The sequence below is a fragment of the Balaenoptera acutorostrata genome, chromosome 2 (genome assembly GCF_949987535.1).
Source record: "Balaenoptera acutorostrata chromosome 2, mBalAcu1.1, whole genome shotgun sequence".
Taxonomy (NCBI): domain Eukaryota; kingdom Metazoa; phylum Chordata; class Mammalia; order Artiodactyla; family Balaenopteridae; genus Balaenoptera; species Balaenoptera acutorostrata.
Genome location: NC_080065.1, coordinates 54,495,327 through 54,516,504, shown reverse-complemented (window position 1 = coordinate 54,516,504; position 21,178 = coordinate 54,495,327). Strand labels below are relative to the sequence as shown.

The following is a 21,178-nucleotide window of genomic DNA, read 5'->3' as shown; positions in this document are numbered from 1 at the left end:
TTGGAAGATACAGCCGTCTCCTTTAAACACTGTGTACTCTCAGGTGAGGGCCGATTGAGTCCTGATTCCTGACTATGTGCTGACGGACAGGAGCCACCTCAACTCTCCCCTCTCCCTGTGCACAGAGAGAAGTCTTCTCAAATGTCCACAGGTGATCTCCTCACAGCTACTCTCAGAGAATTATGAATTCTGGGGCTTTCAGCCATCTGCCATGGTCAAGGCAACTGACCCAGTGTAATGATTAATTTTATGTGTCAACTTGACTGAACCACAGGATGCCCAGATATGTGTTTAAACACTGTTTCTGGGTGTGTTTGTGAGGGCGTTTCTGGAAGAGATTAGCATTTCAATTGGCAGACCAAGTAAAGCAGGTGGTCCTCTCCAGTGTGGGTGGGCACCATTCAATCCCTTGAGGGCTCAAATAGAACAAAACGGTGCAAGAAGGTTGAATTCTCTCTCTCTCTCTGCCTGATTGTTGAGCTAGGACATCAGTCCCCTCCTGCTCTCAGACTGGGACTCACACCATTGGTTCCCCTGGTTCTCAGGTCTTTGGACTCTGAGTGAATTACACCACTGGCTTTCCTGGGTCTCCAGCTTGCAGATGGCAAATCGTGGGACTGCTCCGCCTCCAGACGTAATTGTGTGAGCCAATTCCTCATTTTATATTACAGCCCCCAGCCCCTGCTCACACACTCCTGCTTGTTGCTGTTTCTCTGGAGAATCCGAATACGCCCAGTTTGGGAAAGATTTTCCACTCACCTCTCAGTCGTGTTTCTCTCTTCCACGGTGAGGACGGCTGTGCTCATCCAAACTGTACATCCCCAAATCACAAGCACAGACAGATTCTGATCATTTACATTCGCCTCATATAGCTCATTTGGGAGTGAAAACTCTGCTGTGGTCCTCAGAGAGAAGGTCTTTCTACATCTGCCACTATTTTTGAGCAGGACCCAGATGTGGATTATCACAAAACCAAAACAAATAGATTTTTATAAAAGTTAATAAAGTGCTAGTAAGAACAAGAACAAGACTCTTCAGGTGATGTATCCTTGCTCACTTTCCCAATACTCATTTCTTACCGCATCTGCTTCTTCTTACAGCAGAACAGGACAGACAGGAGTGGATTTTTTTTTTTTTTCAAATAATTCCCCTTTAAACAGAAATAATGACACAAACCCCCCAAATGTTTGACGTGTATAATTCAAGAAGCATGAATTATACATGATTATACACCAGAGGTAATTTTAGGAATTAATTTCTATTTTCTACCTAAATTTTTCCTACATCAGAAATATTTTGGTGAGGGTGAGGGGGAATGGTTTATTCTTTAATTCTAAGACAAATAGGAATTTTCATAGTAATGGACTAATAGGAATATGAAGATAAAAAATCAAAAATTATCTGTATACTGATAATGAATATCTGAGAGAGAAAAAACCATCAGCTTCGCAAAATTCCTCAGCTCAGGGAGTGGATGGCAAGAATGGAAATAAGAATTCCAAGCCAAATTTGAATGCTTCAAAATTAGACCCACTAAGGGAATAAAAGGGCCTAAAACTCAGAGCCTGAAGCTCTAACAAGCCATCATTCTGGCTGAAAACTAGAAATCCCACAAAGAGGGCAATTTAGATAATTACTATGTATTATGATTTTAAACTCCATTTGCAGGAAAGCAGGACCTCTTGTGGGTTTATTGACAAGATTTGGGTATTTAAAGAAGTGATGTTTTGAGACTGGTCTGGTAATCTCTTTCCATTCTTGTCACCGATGAGTCCTTCCCATCTTTTCACCCAGCCTCAATGTTACTTTCTTGAGTGTTCCCATCACCCAGTGGGAAGCTCTCTCTCCTCTGAGCCCCTCTAGCCCTGGATACCACTCCTCACCCTCCCCTCCATTTCTCTTTTCACCCCTGTGCTCACTGATGTCTTGGAGTGGAGCTGGGCGGTCAGTGTCACTGTGGTAATGGAGTGTCCCCCTCCTCCTCAAATGTCTTCTGCTGGGAAGAAGCAGGTCGGTTCTTGAAACCCAGAATTCAGCCTACCTTGACCTGGGTCCAACATTTCTAGGACTTATGTAGGCAAACAAACAAGAAAGTAGGTGCTCAAGGATGGAGCAATTTGAGATAGACACAGTACTGAGAGAGGAAGTCTGAAAAATTGAGGGCCCGGAGAGAAGTGCTGAGGCCCCGAGAATGCAGAGCCGAGATCCATTCACATTCCACTGGCAGCTTCAGCAAGGCCATAATTGTGTTATTTTTTTCCTGCCTGCCTGTTTTCCTCTCCTTACTAGCTGAGGAAACCTTAAAAACCCTCAAATCAGCTGTGTGCCGGCTGAAGAGGCCCTCGTGCTGAAGTGAGTCCAGGGAAGGAGAGAGACTCGGAGTGGAAATAATACTTTGTGACAGTGGAAGGGAAGGAAAGCAGGTCGGCCAGTTCTGGGGCCTCTCCAAGAAAGGAAGGGGTCGTCTGGGGAAACAAAACAGCCCAGTGTAGTGTCAAGAATAAAGACTCTGGCAACAGAGAGACCAGTGTTCAAACCCCAGCCCCACCCAATATCTTGACCAAAGGCCTCAACTTTCTTCTGAACTAAATGTACTAAAAAATGGAAATTTAAAAAATATTTAGCAGTATGGGTGCTTTGGAAAGCTTCCAGGTGAGGCATGCTTCATCTAGAATCAAGAGTCAGCCCTGGTGTTTTATTGGCTCTGGATGGGGCCACTATCTTGGAACCACTAGTGACAAGTCACTAGGACCACAGGAATCCCTAGGACCACTGTCCTGACATGCTCCAACTTGTGAAATAATCCCAGCTCCCACCTACCTACAGAGTGGCCTCTGATTAGGCCACTAGGGGCTAGTTTCTGTTACTTGTAGGTAAATGCATTTCTTAGCCAACATATCTCACTTTAAAACATTATCTCACTGGGTTCTAAGTAAATATTATTTCAGATGAACTCATTTAATCATGAAGGAATGTATGCAAAGGGTATAGCACACAGTTGGTTCTCAGCACATTTAAACTCCTATTTCTGCTTCCCCTTGGCTCAAGACAGACAAATAGCATCCCTTAAAGTTTGCTCATGGCAGGAAGCCCAAGGCTACACAAATAAAAGCGAAAGTACACTGCTCGTTGCTCTCAAAGCTCAGTCCAAGTGGCGTCCTGTCCTTTATGAAGTTGTCTTTCCTGGCTACACACACCCAGGCAGAGCTGATTGCTGCCTCCTTTATGCCTCTCCTATATCATCCACATATTTCTATTGTAGCAGTGATCGCACTGTTTTGCAATGATTTGTTTACATGTCTGTCTTACACAGATGCTAGGTGATGAGCTCCTCAAAGGGCAGGAGCTGTGTTGTATTTATCTTTATACTTCCAGAGCCTAGCATAGTGGCTGGCCCGTAGTAGGTGTTCAATGTTTAATGAAGAAATGGATGGACACATAAACCAAGAAGGAAATGGGCAGGAAGGAGAGGTGGATGCTAGGACATCTCCTCTCACTACTTTCTCCCCCTCTAGCACCCCTTTGCTCACTTCTCACATCCAAGCTCCTTACCCTTCCTGTCTCCCCAGTCTTGCTAAAGTTCCCCTATCCTAGGCCTCAGGAAGCATCACTTTGGCTTACAGATTGGGAAATTTTTGTCCTCACTAGACAGCTAGTATGGAGAGAGATATATGTAAATCAGATCATGAAACTTGTAGCCAAGAAAGCCACAATACACGGTCCTGGTCAACAAGATGTTCATGGAAGTTGCCGTGTGAGGATTCTGAGAAAGCTCTTTTAAAAGGGACACAATTGTCTTATGTTTTTGCCTTTTGCTATCTGTCCTTCCTACTTGCTGGGAGCATGGACAGAATTTCTGGAGGTGAAGCAGCAATCTTGGGACCTAGAGGAAAAGGCCTGATTATAGAAATCTCAGGCCTGATATCTTTAAACCATGAAGCAATGTGTGCTATCCCCTATCCCTGGGTTTATAATTATGTGAGAAAATAAATCTTTAGGTATGGATGTCACTAAAATCTGGTCTATGTTACTTGCAGCTGAAGACGATTCCAAACTGAAAATCTAGTCTCCTTTCTTTTCTTCAGACCTGCCAAGGTCATTTCATCTTAGGACCTTTACACTTGCTATTCCTTCTGCCTGAAATGTTTTTCTCTCAGATGATCACATGACTGTCCCTTGTCAAAGTCAGATATCAAGTTAGAACGTCACCTTCTCAGATGTCACCACATTGCATCCATCATTCTTTAATAATACTATCCAAGTTTATTTTCTTCATTGCTTTTATCACTCTCTGAAATGCTCTATCCTTTGCATGTTTCTTTTTGTCTTTGTCCATTCAGGCTGCTATAACAAAATACCACAGACTGGGTGGCTTAAAAACAACAGAAATTTATTTCTCACAGTTTTGGAGGCTAGGAAGTCTGAGATCAAGGCACAAGCTTGGTCATGTTTGGTGAGAGCCTTCTCCCTGGTTCATAGCCAGTGTCCTCTTTCTGTGTCCACACATGGTGGAAGGGGTGAGGGATATTTTTGGAGCCTTTTTTTATTAGCGCACTAATCCCATTCATGAGGGCTCCTCCCTCATGGCTTCAGTACCTCCCAAAGGCCCACCTACCAGTATCATCACACTGGGCATTAGGATTTCAACATACACATTTTGTGGGGACACAAATCTTCAGACCATAGCACTTCTTGATTATCCTCACCATGAATGCAGGGCCCTTCTCTATTTCAGAACTGCTATGTCTCCAGCACCTAGAAAAGCATGTGGCATATGGTGGGTGCTCTATGAATAGGTTCCCAGAAAGGAAGATGACTTCCAGAGTTGGAAATGAATATATTTCCCCATCGAATATACTGTCATATGTGTTGAATAGGTTTATAATTTAGGAAATTATGGATTAAATACCATTTATGTCCTGACTACTGGATATAACATTGTTTACATGAGATAATGAATTTCAAGTTCCATTTCTTTTAATAAACTCATAATCTTGATCACAGATCATCTTATCCCCATATCCAGAAAACCCTGCCTCCCTCCCTTTTATTCCTGTTATAACAGATTTTAACTCCTTGATGGGATTTTTTTCTTTGATTTAAAAGAAAGCTTAAATTTATTTTTTAAAAGAAGAGTCCCACTCAATCTCTGGTAGATTTTTAGAAATTGATTTCTTGAGTGCCACTACTTATCCTCCTTACAGGCCCCTATCCTATTTCACATCCTGCTTTGTGAAAATTATACTCAAGCCCTTTCAAAGGCACCTTGCCTGACTTCCTGTCCTCCCAAGTGGTTCCTGAACCTCTAATCTTTTCCATGGGTCCATTTAAAAACAGCAAAATTTTCTTAATCCCTTTGGGACCCTTCCATCTGCTCTGAATTTCAGTGTGAGGAGCATGGCAGGCAATGAGACTGCAAGTAAGACCCTGACATTTAGGAGAGTAAATTATTTCTTTTAATAGCTAGAATCTGCTTTTTCATATAAAAACCATAGATGTAGGCTCATAGACTAGGGCCATCCTGTTACACACCCTTAAGGAATAAAAAGCAGGCTAGTTTGAGTAAGTAAAGCGTTTACAAGTTAAATAATAAAAGTTAAGTCCAGGAATACAGGCTGGGGACAGAGTTCGTTAGCTGTTTCCCAATATCTGCTCTCTCTCTTTTCCTTAGTAATAAAGTCCTCCTTTTATTTAAGGTGGCAGTGATAAAAGAATACATTTCCTAGTCTCCCTTGTAGTTAGATGTGACCATATGATGCAGTTCTGGAAGAAGTTTTGTTTGGGTCTGCTTAAAAAGAGCACACCCAGCTGGGAAGCGTGGCTTTCCCCCTTCATCCTTTCTTCCAGTCTGGAACTGGGACTCATGGCTGTAGCTCCTATAGTAATCTCACATCATAAAGTCAGATTGAGGATGGAAGACATAAAGAGTGGGTGACAGAAATGCTGATTTCCTGGAGCCAGCACACCGGTTCCGAATTGGCCATTCTAGGGCTTCTTTTGTGTGAGAGAATAAAACACTGGTGTCTTTGAATTTTTTGTTCAGTGTAGCTAAATGTAATCCATTTTTATACAAATGCTCACTTGGGGAGCTTTAAAAAATATCCCAATGCCCAGGCTGCCTCCCAGATCATTTAAATCAGAAACTCTAGGGATAGAATTCAAACATCGACAATTTTTTAAAGTTTCCTGGGTGATTGCAATGTGCAGCCCAGGTTGAGAATCACTGCTTCAGGCTGACAGGCCTCATATTTAGCAAGTTCAAGAATCTCCTGGGGGATGGGGTGGTGCTTGTTAAAAAAATTGGATTTTCAGGGCTCGTTCCCCAGAATTTTGGTTCTTTCGGTCCAAGGGCACCCCAGGTGATTCTGAGACGGGCAACGCAGGGAACACATGTGAAGAAACACTGCTTTAGGCAATGGGGCATCTTTGGAAGTTTTAAAGCAAAGAAGTGACAAGATCAGAGGAGAGTGTTAGGAGGATTAGTCTGGATCTAGTGAATAAGTTGAAAAGAAGAGGTGAGAGACTGGTGGTAAGGAGAACAACTGGGAGATACTACAATAGTTGGTGGCCTGAGGGGACATGATTCTGAACGAAGTGGGCGGCCACAGAAATGGGGGAAAAAGGGGAAGATACAATAGACATTGAAAAAGATAAAATACTACAGGACTTACTAACTGACAGAATAAGACTGAGGGGGACTTTAAGATACTTATTTTTAGTGACTGAATAATACACTAGGGGTTTGATGACTTCTGGGTTAGCATGCACTTCCCCCTTCTGCTCGAACTCAGTTAATTTGCTGTAGATTATTAGTTTACTGTTTATCTACACCTGCAAATGTAATTTTTGTTAACCTGATTGTATCTAGAGTTTTCCATTAGATTGGAAACATTATTTGCTAAATCAACACTTCTGTTTAAAAGCTTAGACACATTATCCTAGCAAGAGTCTATTTCACAAATTTTAGTATTTGTTTATAAATATATCTAAACACGTGTATATGAACAAGCAATATACATATGTGTAAATATGTATATAGACAAGCAATTAAATGTTTTTCATGAGATTTTTCCTTTTTAAAAAAAGTCATGTCTTCTAGAGCAGAGGAAATAAATGAACTGACTGGTGGTTTAGTTACTGCTCTGGAGCTTGCTTTATGTAGATATCTTTTTGGATGAGGCACATCTAAACTTTCAAGGGCTAAAAGTTTAAAGAATGGTTTTTAAAAAATGACCTCAGTAGAAAATGGTTATTTAGCTATTCACTATAAAGCCACCAAGCAGATGTTAGGGTGATATTTTATCAAATAACCTCAAACATGATTACCTTCTGAGTAATTCTAAAATACACATTGCCCACTAATTTCTTATAATAAGGAACACGTATGCCTCAGAAAACAATCTTAAGTGTGCTCTTCAAGTCCTCTCATTTAAAAACCAACCTATTGGTTTTATAGTTACAAACCAGAAAGAAATAACAGTCAAATGTAATAGAAATATAAAATGTAAGCTAATGTATTTGCTCCTTTTTTACTAAAGTGTGTGTCTGTGTCAAGACACAGTTTCTTTTTTTCCTCTTCAACATTTTCTATTTTATTGTTCTTTAAAATTTTTAATTTATTTATTTTTTGGCTGTGTTGTATCTTCGTTGGTGCGCGCGGGCTTTCTCTAGTTGCAGCGAATGGGGGCTACTCTTTGTTCCGGTGCGCAGGCTTCTCATTGCGGTGGCTTCTCTTGTTGCGGAGCACAGGCTCTAGGCACGCGGGCTCAGTAGTTGTGGTGCACGGGCTTAGTTGCTCCGTGGCATGTGGGATCTTCCTGGACCAGGGCTTGAACCCATGTCCCCTGCATTGGCAGGAAGATTCTTAACCACTGCACCACCAGGGAAGTATAGTTGATTTTTAAATTGAAGTATATAACACAGTGTCTTTTAAGAATAGATTTAAAAATACCAAGTAAACTTAATGAACAAACAAGATGCACATTTCCTCACGAGCTTGGCACTTGGTGCAAACATGAATGAAACACAGCCTTGCTCTATTGTACTTCATGGTATAAATAATAAAGTGATGATGAGTTTCCTAGAGTTTGTTTTAGGTTTAATTTTCCCTCTAATTGGAACATCTATTAGAAAGCTCTAACAAGGTGAAAGTCATTAGATCTGTTCAAAACATAAAAAGGCTAAACTTCAACTGGCAGTGGGAGACCATGTATCTAGATTCCCTATCATGTTTAGTTTGGTTGATAAGAATAGCACGCTTCTTTAATTTGGTGTGAGGCAGTCCTTTGTCACTTGCTCCTGAGTATGCTACGGCCCTGAAGCAACAGAATCAGCACCACTGAGGGACCACCACCTAATCACTTCTGGCCACGCAGACCAGAGAAAGTGAACGTCCTATGTGTGGATTGTAGGTGCATCTATTCCACCTCCTAACATTCTCTTTGGCAGTTGGATTTTGCTCCACCTTCAGACACCAGTAATTAAACTGGTTATAGCAAAGTGCTAACCATATTGGGAATTCTTTGTGAACACATCCATTTCATACAGAAAGCATTCTATTTCATGGTCACAAACCCCACCCCTAATATGAGCTACAGTCTTGCAAATGATAAAACACTGGGTGCTGGGAAGTCTGTGTGCAAAAGTGTTGAGAAAGTATGTAGATAGTGTTGGGCAAAACTCCATCCCCACTGGGCGAAACAAACAACCTGAAGTGTTTATTCTACTGCAGATGGGTGAAGGGAATTTGCTATGGGTGGAACTTTCTTCTCCCCACCCTCCAAATTCATATGTTGAAGTTCTGACACCCAGCATCTCAGAATGTGACCTTATTTGGAAATAGGTTGGTGCAGATGTAATTAGTTAAGTTAGCGTGAGGTCATACTGGTACAGTAGAGTGGGCCCCTAATTCAGTAAGACTGGTGTCCTTATAGAAGGGAAAATTTGGACACACACTCACACAGAAGAACATGTGAAGATGGAGGCAGAGATACTTCAACAAGCCAAGAAACACCAAGATTGCTAGCAAACCACTAGAAGCTAGAGACAGGAACAGATTCTTCCTCCCAGCCCTCAGAAAGAACCAACCCTGCCTTACCTTGATCTTGGACTTCTAGCCTCGAGAACTGTGAGATGAGAACTTTCTGCTGTTTAAGCTACTCAGCTTGTGGTACTCTGTTACTATAGCCCTAGAAAACTAACACAGAATTGTTCTCCCATCATTATCTCAGATGGATAGCATATTCTTTTGGTGCAGATATAACTCACCTTTCACTATTTGACCAGGGAGAGTTAAAATTTAAAACCCCAAACACCTGTAATAGGAAGGAAACATAAAGGACAGTGTAGGTGGCTTGGCATGCTTGCCAACCAGGCTTATTTTATTATACCTCAGGCCTCATCCATCATGTGGATTAAAGAAAGCTGAGTGAGCTGCCTCGATGGTCAACAAATACTCCTTCCGCTCTCTACCACCCCACGTAATTGCTGCAGTCTCAGCCAAAGTGCTGAGAGGAAGCATCACTGACTAAGCTGCAGTTCTGTATTCTCTCTCTCCCATTTCAACATCCTAGCAAACACGACAGGGAATGGACAAAAAGGGGGACTGGAAAAATACAGAGCAGAAAAGTCAAATAAGAATCAAACAAAACTAAAATAGACCAAAAAAATAGAAGAAAAAACACAAGGAGAGATGCAAGGAGAAAGGAGAAAAACACAGGCATGACTGGCCAGGAAAATATTTGCTGAAAGGAAAAACCTAAAATCTGTGGGTATGGATCCCTAGGATAATCATTATATTGTTCCCGGAAGCCATTAGGAGATTAAGATTCTCCTTGTGATCATAGTATGTTCACATCCTGACAAATTATTTCTGGACTTCAATCATCAAACTTCCTGCATGTGCTGATTTTTTCATAGCTCAGTTCTGTAAACAAAATCTATGTGATTCTACACGAATTAACATAGAACACTAGAATGATGAAGCTGGACAACTCAGAAATCATTCAATTCAATTATTGAGGTGTACAGAGAATTTAACAGTCTTGTCCAATGGCATAAGCTTGTCCACATAGCTTATACCAGAGCTAGGCCAAAAGATTTTGTAAATATTATGATTTATGAAGAATCTAGGTTGATTTATACCGAGAAAGTATTTCTAAACTTAACTACTTTTGAACCCTCACATCTCCATATTGCTTTTAAGATATTAAAGAAGAGGCCTTTTGGTAGCCATCTGGGAAGTTTCAACCGAGAAAATTCCTCAGAACATAATGTAAGAAACCAAAGTAAACAAAAATTTATTTCAGCTAAAATATCTATTTGAAAAATATTTGAGGGGCAGATTTTTTTTTATATAAATGTATCTTGACCACCTGAATTTTAAATGTCATATTAGTAATTACAGTAACACTAATCTGAACTTAATAATAGCATTTGCTGTATGCTAGGCAGTCTTCTAAGTGCTTCCTGTATGTTACTTTACTCAATCCTCAGAATACTGTATGATTTGGTCCCATTACGTATTAGCCCTATTTTGCTGATTAAGAAATTGAGGCAGAGAGAGGCAGCATCTTTGCCCAAGGTCACACTATTTATGAGTGGTAAGGCTGAGATTTGAACACCGGCAGTCTAGCGCCAAAGTCTATATACTTAACCACTGTGCCACACTGCCGTTTACCACCCTATGAAGCAATTTGCAATATCAGTACACGTGTATCCCTAGTAAGTGGTAAAACCAGGATTTTATCCAGGTCTAATCTGATTTAGAGTCAATGCTCTTTGCTATGACAGCTATATTGCCTCTCACATTAGCATACTCAAACCTCACTTTCACTCTAATCAGCAGCCACTAACAGAAGGTCATGGTGTGAATATCCAGTGCAACAAAGGTACCACATCAGCAAAGGAAAAGGACTCCTAATAACCAGCCCACCAGCCATAGCATAAACTCCTGGGGTTTGCTGGAGGATATTGGTTCTTCTGGGCCCTCCTAGCTTATATGCTGTACTCTTCTCTCTTCACTCTCAGGAGATGGTGTGGTTGATAGAACAGGCACTAGACCAGAGAGCATGAAACCTGGGTTCCAGTCTTAGAGCAGCCTGGGACTGGCAGAGTACCCCTGTCAGGGTACTGGCTCCCTAAATCCTGTCTCCCTAAATCCTCTCAACTACCCCAGGAGTGAGCATGACAACTAGTTTACAGATAAGGGAATTGAGATTTAGAGAGTAAGTAATTCCATCAAGGTCAGCAAAGATGGTATTCAGCCCCGGTTTGCCTGACTGTAAAATCCTCATGTACACTCGACCAAGTTGTCACTTTAAATCCTCCAAATCTCAGATTCCTCAAACATAAAACAAGGATATTTTGCTAAATCAGTACTCTCTGTATCATGGAGCCTTAGGGATTCTTCAAAGGTGTCTCAGAAGTCATTTTTGGAGGGAAGTCCAAGGAGACAGGGTGCAGACAACTTCCTACACCTGATGTGTGTGCATGTGCACACACATAAGTGCATGTGTGTGCACACACACATACACAGAAACATCGAGCAGTGCCCCTCTTAGCTTTAATGCCTAGGAGAGGATCAGCATGGTGAAGGTACAATAACTGTGGTAAATCAAGCCATTCAGAGGAGACTTTGGATTCAGCTGGCTGGCTCTGCCCAGAAAACATCCAATGCCTTTGAAAGAAAAGGCTGTACCTGAACTTCTGCTGATCTAAACACAATTTGAGAAATTGTTTCGATTGTATCTGTGAAGATGGTCTTCTTACCCAGGGTCAGCTAGTGAGAAACACAGTCCGAGTTTTCTTCTTTTGTGGTCACCATTCCTTCAGAGTTTCAACTGGTCAGGGATGAAAGGGATGTAGCATTTCTGGCTTAATTCTTTTTTTTTTTTTTACTTTTAACCCAAACTGTATTTTATTAAATTTAGACATCATCCATTGTAAGAAACACCACTGTTTTATGTACCATTAGGAAAGAAAAGATGCTGCCACTCAATATGATGCATCATCCATTGTAAAATGAACTGTAAATTCAGAGACATTAAAATGTTAAAGATCTTTGGGATGATGAAATTGTGGGTCTCAATAGAGAGGTCTCACAATGCCATGCGCTACCTGTGTGGTTTAATCCTAACTCTGTTTTTTCTCTTCCTCTCTGTTTATCTTGCCTCATTTTCTTTTTACCCTGTCCACTTTCAACCCTGCCTTCTTCCTCTGGCCCCAGAGCCAGGTGGTAGAGAAGAAAGGAGTGGTCTGTGTTGGTAAGAAATGAGAGAATTCATTTACTCCTTCAAGTCCTGCCTTTCCCCCCACCTGTATTCCTACAAAGAACAACACATTGGTGCTTAGATGATCACTATCAGGCAGGCATCTTGATGAATGCATGGAGAGCCAAAATTTACTTTATCCCATCCCTGTAGCTCGTATCCCTTTCACTAAAAGCTACATATGTAGAAAAGAATAAAGCCAATGAAAGTCAAGTGTTCATCATACCTTTTTGATGGTGATCATACCTTTTTAAAAACATTTATTGAGGTATCCTTTACATACCATAAAATTCACTCATTTTAAGTGAATTTGATTGATTTCAATCATTGATTGAATGATTCATTGATTTTCAGAAAACATACAGTTGTACAAGCATCACCACAATTCAAATTTGAATCATTTCCATCACCCCAAAAAGATACCTCAAGCTCATTTGCACTCACACCCTGTTCCCACCCCAAGCCCTACTCAACCACTAATCTTTCTGTTTCTTATAGATTTGCTTTCTCTGAGCATTTCATATAAATGGAATCATATAATACTTGGTATTTTGTGACTGGCTTCTTCCATTTTGTGTACTCTTTTGGAGGTTCATCTATACATTAGCACGTCTCAGTACTTTGTTTTTTTATGTGACACCTTTTTGAATGGCAGCATTATATGGAGGAAAGTTCACAGATTTCAGATGCATGTAAACCTGGGGCCAAATCAAAGTTGTACCACTTCTTAGTTGTGTGTCTTTGGGCAATTTCCTTAACCTCTCTAAGACCCATTTGTAGAATAAGGATACTAATCCCTCCCTCAGAGGATTATTCTATCAACTAAATGGATTTTGCCAGCAAACAATGGGCAGTCAAGAAATCTAGTCTTTCTGTCTACATTCCCCAGGAATCATTGTTTTCTTACCCCTGCATCAAATTGTAAAGTGAATCCTACAGCCTCCCTACCAGCCTTCACATGAAGCTTGAAATGAGAGCCCACATAACTAGCAATATCAGGAATGGAATTCCGCCAAGGGCAATCACATCCTTCATTAATGGAGCCCAGATGGTGAGGAGCTAAAGGGATTTCCTTCAATATTGCTGTCATTTTTTAGAAAGAAGGTTAAGCTGTATTTCATTGTTATTTTAAGGAGGAAAATGTTTCAAATTCTACTCTAGAACATTCTACAGAGTTGGCCTTACTTTTGCAAGGCTCTAAGAACAACCTATTTTCCCACTAATTCTTATAAAACTGCCCCCAATAACATCAACCCTCAGATAACATGTAAGTAAGTAGTAAAGGGCTATAACCCCCTGAATTCATAAAATTCACCTCAAATCCTCAAAACTCAACTTTTAGCCAATAGTTTCAGACTCTTTCTTTCCTAAACCTTTAGAAGAACCTGAATTTCATGTGTGTAGCAGAATAGACTAAATTGAACTCCTTGTTCATTTCTCCAGTGCATCTTCTCTGATTAGAACATATCAAATTGAGTTCCAAGTTAAAGGAACTCTGGATATAACCACACCATACACTCTTAGACACAGAGTTTACATAGATGCAGTTCCTTAGCCCTGAGCCCTCTTTTTCCTTCTGAATCATTGTTTCTCCACAGTTTTCAGTCCACCACGATTCCCTTTTGTGTTTCTGATTGTTTTTCTCTCTTCTTCTCTGAGATTTATCACAGCTGCATTTCTTCCCCAAATTCCTTAAACACTTAATTCCTTTCCACCTCCTAGATTCACTCCCAGATTTACTTCCTGTTAAGTATAGTATAACAGTTAAAACAGAAAAGGATAATACTTTTCAATATTTCTACTAAATTAAATAGGTTTGCAACGTATTTTATGTATCTCTCACTTCCAGGAGGTTAGCACAGCGAATCATTTTTCATCATGTAAAATGCCTGTTGTCAAATGTAGACTAGTTATTAAGAGAGGCAACATACGGTTTTCTAATCTTTATATACTAATAATTGTCACTATACATATTAATGGCATTAAAGATAACAAAGAGTGATTCTTTCAAAAAAGTAAATTAGATATAATTCCTACAAGTGATCAATCTGCAACATTATCAGGAGAGTCTGACTAACTAGAACTTCTACTGTGATAAAACCATACTCATGAAGACAAATAGATAAAAGCTATATCCAGACCGAATCAAACACTTAAATCAATGTATCTGCATAAGGATTCCTATGTTTCCTTGCTCTCTGTACTTATCTGAAAATAGGAACTGTTAACAAAATCCAGGACTAACTTTTCTCCCACTATTGAGAGATCGGGAAGGAGTGAGTGCGGTCTCAGGAGAGACGTTTTCACTCACTGTCTTATCACCTAAAATAGGCATGAGAATCCATAAATGTGATAAAAAGAAATAAAAATAATTTGGGGGGGCACAAAAAGCTTAAATTTAGTTAGATTTGTGAATTTCCCCAATCTTTAAGAAGCTTTTCTCATGTTAAAACTTCCCTTTCATACACTACAGTAAAGAGAGTAATTTATATCCAAGACTTTATTTTAGGGATTTTATTTTAAATAATGTCATAGGAATTTATCTCATGGTGTAAAAGAGTTTAGTAAATCTGGGATTTAGCAAAGATTTTCCCCCTACTGCACAGGACTTTTGTGCAGTAGATGTTTAGCAGCAGATGACAAAATAATCTTGAGGCATGATGATTTAACTTCAGTTTGGTGCCCAAACATTCTGCAAAAACATTTTAAGCCCCAAATTCCAACATGTGGCCAGCATATTGAAAGTTAATTTTTAAAAAAAATCACTTAATAACCCAAATATTCAATACATATATAAGAATCACACAACTTTTGGATTATAATTTGGTCTACAGTCTGTTCATAGCTCTCTAGAAAATCCTGATCTCGGGGTGATTGGTTAAAACCTCACATCTGCAGAGAACATCTCTCAGGCCTTGGCCACCATAAATATCTGCCAGCATGCACACATCATATATATGAATTACCAAATAATGCCAAGAGTCTCCTACCCCGAGATGGCAGCAAGTTTTTGGTGTGCCTGGCGGGCCATTTCACAGCCTTTGGTTCTTGTCTTGTGCATTTCCGCCCTGAGTGAGGGGCAGCTGACAGAGACGTCCCCGATAGAAATGACCAGTTCTCGGTACAGGGCCACTTGCGTGTTGAACTCTTGGACAAGCTGGAAAAGAGAGCGAGTTTCTTTCATAAGACACTGATCAGGAAGTTTCCTATTTTGAGTACCTAAACAGAGGCTTTCGCTGACCCCTGAGCCACCTCCCCAAATCTCCTGCTAAAGAGCCTACAGATTGTTTAAAGATTGGGGCACAAAGATGTAAGTTCTCTTCATCCAAAGCAAGTGTTTATTTTTCATCGGTACGTCTCGTCATGGAAGCTCTGTTTCCAGACCTACTTGCCGCCACCCGTTCAGACTCAGTTTCTGAAGAGCCAGAGCACATTTGGAGAGCTACCATGCCACTCCCAGGTAACTAGAGAGTGATGCTGGGAACTCTCCCATAGAAGTCTCCCCTCTACCACAGCTGGGATGTGGATTTGAACTGGCCTGGGGACAAAGGCCAAAGGTGGGTTATATTAGGCAAACCATTCACCTCCTGCCGGACCACTGAACCGCTCCGGCTGGGCTCCGAGCTTGACGGGAAGACCGGCTACAGCGTCTGAGCTGGAACCTTCGTCCCCTCCGCAGAGCCCCGTGCACTCTATTTGGGTATGTTTGCTACTGTGTCCCCACAAAGCAGCACTCTTACCTACTCAACCCCTCCCTCCCTGGTGAGCCAGCCAGTTTACCCTGTCTTTCGTATCTGCCATTCTCCGAGGGGGTAGAGGCACGACCTACAGCCGCTGACCCCAAGATCCTTTCCGCCGCACTTCTTGGCGGGGCCATTACGACCCGGTTGTCACCTCGAATCTGGGGGACTGCAGATTTAAAAATAGTGCATGTGCACGTGACCGGCATGGAGGAGCTGAGGGTGGCGGAGTTCCTGGCACTCAGGCGAAAGATTAACGTACACGATTCCCCCACCTCTCCAAAAAAAAAAAAAAAAAAAAAAGGAGGCGCATTTTCCACCTACCATCTTGCAATCGTCCAGGGCTCGTTGGGTCTTGTGGGCGCTCTCGGAGCCGCTGCCCCTGCGCTCCCAATCCCGGCTCTGCAGCGGGGGCTTGCTGATCTGGAAGATTGAGGAGCGGGTGGACCGGCTGGGGCGCTTTTTGCGCCCATTCGGTGCAGAACTCATGCATACACATCCACCAAGCCGAAGCCGCTGGTGCAGTGCGCCCCGGCGCGGGCGGCCAGGTAGTTGCCCTGCGCGCCGCCGCCAAGCAGCCGGAGCCGGGACCCGAGGCGCGGCGCTCACAGGCTTGGGACTGGCTGCGCGGGTGGGTAACCTTCAGCTTGAAGGAGAGCCGGGGAAGCGCTGGCTGTGCCGTGCAGCATCGCTTCCACTAGCAGCGAGGAAGGAGCTCGGTCAAGTTCTGCTCAGCAGCACTGCCGGCCCTGTCCCGGGAGCTGGACGCTGGCGCGGGCTCGCACTGCCTTCCCCTCGGCATGGATCGCGAGGCTGGGCGAGAAGGAACACGCCGCTCGGCGGTTCCTAGTTTCCATTCAGATGGGTGAGCAGCTTTCAAAGCCTGCGCTGCCAGGTGGAGGGGAGGGCGGGCAGGGGGAGATTGTCGCTCTAGCTTCGGGTGTCTTCCCGCAGCGGCGCTCCGTTCGTCTATCTCCTCCCTCCCCCGTCACCAGGCCTGGGAAGGCTGGCAGTCCCCGAAGCAGGCAATTGGCTCTAATCCGTTGTCTTGATTCCTCGTCTCCACGGGGCTCATCTGTTTGAGGATCCCTAATGAATCCGTGGCGGGACCGGCAGACGCAGGGAATCGGTCCGGCTGACGTTGTTCGCGGCCCCGCACATTGATAGGACAGGAATACTAATGTGATCCGTCCATACAACCCCCTTCCCCCTCCAGGGTTTATGCACTTATCCAATCAAATCCCCGGGAACATCAATTGCAATATTACTTCATCTGCTCTATTATTAGAAACGAAAAGTGTCATCAGAGTGGAGCACATTGCCACATGCTGGGACATAAACACGGATTTCAGATCAACCAGTGTGGCCTTGAGGCCCTCACCTTCCAACACATTCCGGGGCCACAGATTAGTAAAGCCCAACGAGGAGGGAGTAAGGTTCTTGCCTCAGAAGGAAGATCTCTTGATAACAGTTTTTAAAAATAGCTTTGTTTCCGGGAGTTTTGTTGTTGTGGTGGTGTTTTTGTTTTTGTCTATGTTCACCATGTGCCGGGAGAGAAACCTGCAGCAGTGGGGGCAGAATGCAAGAGGCCTTCAGTCAAACTGGTCCTCAACCCATCCCATCCCACCTTAACGAGTCAAGCTCCTGGTCTTCCATTCCAGAGTCTCAGGACCCAGCTCTGAGAGTTTCCCAATAGAGATTTGAACAAGTAAGAGCCAACAGGCCTCCCTGGGCACTCAAGATGACTCAACTCTCCTTTACAGGACATCGGTGACCCAGAGGCCAATGGAGGTGGCCCAGGATAGTGGGGAAGATGACTGCATGAAAGGGGGCCCTGGGGGGTGAGTTCCTTGGCCATTTAAGTTCACCCTTACCACTGACATCCTAAGATTCTTCTGGAAGGAAGAGAGGTAGCATGGGCATTCAACTCCAATGCTCTGAGAATGCTTGTTCCCATGAATGGTTTGTTTGGAGGGGACCGATAAAGAAGTCTGCCACAGGGGAACTACTTATGTGTTGCAGAGCCTAATGAAGAACAAAAAGGAGGTTCTGGTCAATCTCTTAAGGGGTTATAGAGAGTACACAGAGAGGGAGAGCCAGAAATAGCCAGAACGGCTAACCCCCTAAGGAGACATTTCTAGAATTTTTTTACAAAGCAGGTGAACATAATGGGGTAGTATAATAAGAAAGATATTTGGTCTTTGTCCTCAGTTCCTGGCACAGAGCTCCTAAAACCCTTGTAATTTCCCTAGTGATAAGGGTGATAGGAACCCCTTGTCACCAGAGAGACCAAGCCTTGATTAGGCATTTGGAACTTTCAGCCCGCCCCCCACAACTTCCCCAGAAGGGAGAGAGGCTGGAGACTGATTTAATCATGAATAGCCAATAGTCTGACCAATCATGCCTACATACTGAAACCTCCATAAAAATCCCTAAACAATGGGGTTAAGGGAGCTTCTGGGTTGGTGAAGACATGGGGTTGCTGGGAGGCTGGCATACTCAGAGAGGGGGCATGGCATCTCCCTGTTCCCCCTCCCATACCCTATGCATCTCTTTCTGAGTCGTATTCTTTATAATAAGCTGGTAAGTAAAGTGCTTTCCCAAGTGCTGTGAGCCATGCTACCAAATTATCGAATCTGAGAGGCATTTGTGGGAACCCCCCAATTTGTAGCCAAGTTGGACAGAAGTATAGGTAATCTGGGGACTTTATTCTTGTGACTGGTCTCTGCAGTGAGGGCAGATTTGTGGGTCTGAGCCCTTAAACATGTGGGGCCTGATGCTAGCTCCAGGTATTGAATTGTAGGACACCCAATTGGTGTTGGAGAGTTGGAGAAATAGTGTTGAAAAAGATACCATGTATTTGGTTGGGGAGGAAAAAACCCTAGCCAGGGGATATCTGAACGGATATTCAGCTGCATTGGCATAGTGCTTCACAGAAGATTGAGTCAGTTTTCCCTAAGGACGAGTGGGGGAGAGAAGCATCAGCTCCCACCCCAGACCTTGGTGTGCTATTATCCTCCAGGTGTTTAGATGGTAGGGAGACCAGGATGAAGGGCTCTTCTGTTGGCTGAGTCTCCCCAAATGTAGGAAGATAAAGAGGTTAACTCTTAGCCAACTCTGACTGTTCCTTTTTCCCTCAGTCTCAAATTTCTCTCTACCTCATGTGTGTAGGGAGGAGAGGTTGAAGAACACATCAGGTGGTTTGGTGAAATTTTCTGGGATTTGGTGAGTGGTTGGGATGCTGAGGGAAGGTATAGGGAGGCGAAGGAAGGCTGGATAATACTCATTTGTAAATTAGGTCCTGTGATACAGACCCTTGTGTTACCACTAACTACCTCTCTCCCCACTACCAAACTTAAAGAAAAGTTTGCTCTAACCCAAGGTTCGTGGTGCTTTAGAGAATTAAAGGAAAAGGGACTTAATTTTACATGTGTGTGGACCTAGGATAGAGAAAACAGGACACTGGAGGTGAGTCTTCTGGAAATCTTTTGCCACCACTCTGCTGTTTCATCCCCTGTCCCTGCAGGGAAATACTGCCACCAGATTTGAGCGTCTCCAAGCTCCTTAGTAGTGGGTTTCTACTTCAGCTACAGCCATCTGGTTTCTACTCCCCGCTTCTTCTGCCTAGAGACCATTTCAACAAATTAAAAGAAAAAAAGGCAACACAATTGCACTGCCCTGTTTCTATGCCATATTTCTTGCAGTCGGTGGGGGCGGGGAGGGGATACATGGGTCAGACTCAAGGGCACATCTGAAGGACCACAGATTTGGAAACCTGCTGGGGGATTACGCAGAAATTGTCATTTGTAGGTGCCCCTTGGTCTTCCCTGACACACAGCCCAAGCCATTTTCCTGAGAGGGAAGAAAAATAGCATCAATCCCAGAGCTGTCTCTCTGAGGGACAAATGCTGTAATCAGAATAGCAGCAGGCAGACTTAGTTCCCTCACCTTCCCCCTCATTCAAAACAGCATGAATTTACATTCCTGGGGCTGACTGCCAAATAGAAGGGTAAAGTGCATTTGGAAATCCCAATAACAAGGGTACATTTTCTGGTTATCTAGACCCAATTTTGGCACAATTCTGATAATGGGTCCTCTATAGGTATACAGCTTTGACTCAACTCACATCCTAGATTCACTCCAACATAAGATCCACCTTACATTTCATGTTCTCTCTATGGTAATTTTAGAGAAGTTGTTTTGATTTAGAATTGAGAATTAAAAAAAAATGAGTATTAGTTAAAAGTGAATATGAACAACTGGTAAGTTTCTTCAAATTGGTGCTATCGGGAACCACAGTGCGACCCAGAGATGCACATCTCAAACTGGGCTGTGCAAAAATGGAAAAGGACCTTATCTGTGTGGGTCTGTGACAGAGGCGAAGAAAAATACATTAAGATGCTGAATCCTGAGAAGTTGGAAAGATCTGAAAGGAATACTCAAGTTTTTTTCTGTTAGTGTCAAAAGAGACTAAGTTATTGCAAAGAATTTAGTGAATAAACTATTTAGTAAATGGTTTTTTCCACTAAAACTAGAAAGAAGTATGATATATTGGAATATTTATTAATTTCAAAAATATTTTTGAGCATTTTTATTAGGTGCAGTTCCAGGTTTTATTGGTCCTAAAACATATAACTGGGAGCCCTTCTTTAAGAAAAAGAATCCAAAAAATTAAATACAAAATTAGATATATGGTCTTGGGAGGAGCCTATGCAATGAGGTTCCCTGAAGTTAGGTTTTGTTACCTTCATGGTAAATTGCCACATTTGTTGTTTATTTCATGCACAGTGGGCATCTGGTATTTTGCCTCCTCTGATTTTATTCTCCTTTTTCTGATAACAGCACCTTAAATTTCCTTTGAGAAAACCAGTCTTCTTTCCCTTTTTATCATATGGCTCATGGGTGGGCATATGAATCAGACCTGGCCAATAAGAGTACTATCTTCTAGTAGCCACAATGATTGGTTTATTAGTGGGTATGGAATCTAAACTGAAGTAATGAACTTTAGGCCTTGGGACTTTTTCCAGAACTATTAGGTTGAAACATTTGAAATTGCTATTACTCAACCATTTTAGACCTACATAAATGACAATTTTATATATTTCAACCTAATATTGAGAGGTTCTTTTCCTTGGGTTGCTAGGGGATAAGATGAAAGTCTGCAGTTTC

General features: G+C 42.4%; 1 protein-coding gene across 2 annotated transcripts in view; it reads right to left on the bottom strand.

Annotated features, from left to right (window-relative positions):
* Nucleotides 1-17,106, bottom strand: part of RGS7BP (regulator of G protein signaling 7 binding protein) — a 123,619-nt gene extending 106,513 nt beyond the window's left edge. For both annotated transcript variants that reach the window (XM_007176040.3, XM_057541726.1), the window contains exons 1-2: nt 16,334-17,106; nt 15,260-15,426 (exon numbers count right to left, since the gene is read on the bottom strand). In XM_007176040.3, coding sequence (XP_007176102.1) covers nt 15,260-15,426; nt 16,334-16,498 — 332 coding nt within the window. In that variant the 5' untranslated portion in view covers nt 16,499-17,106. The remainder of the gene's footprint in view (nt 1-15,259; nt 15,427-16,333) is intronic.
* Nucleotides 17,107-21,178: the final 4,072 nt, after the last annotated feature.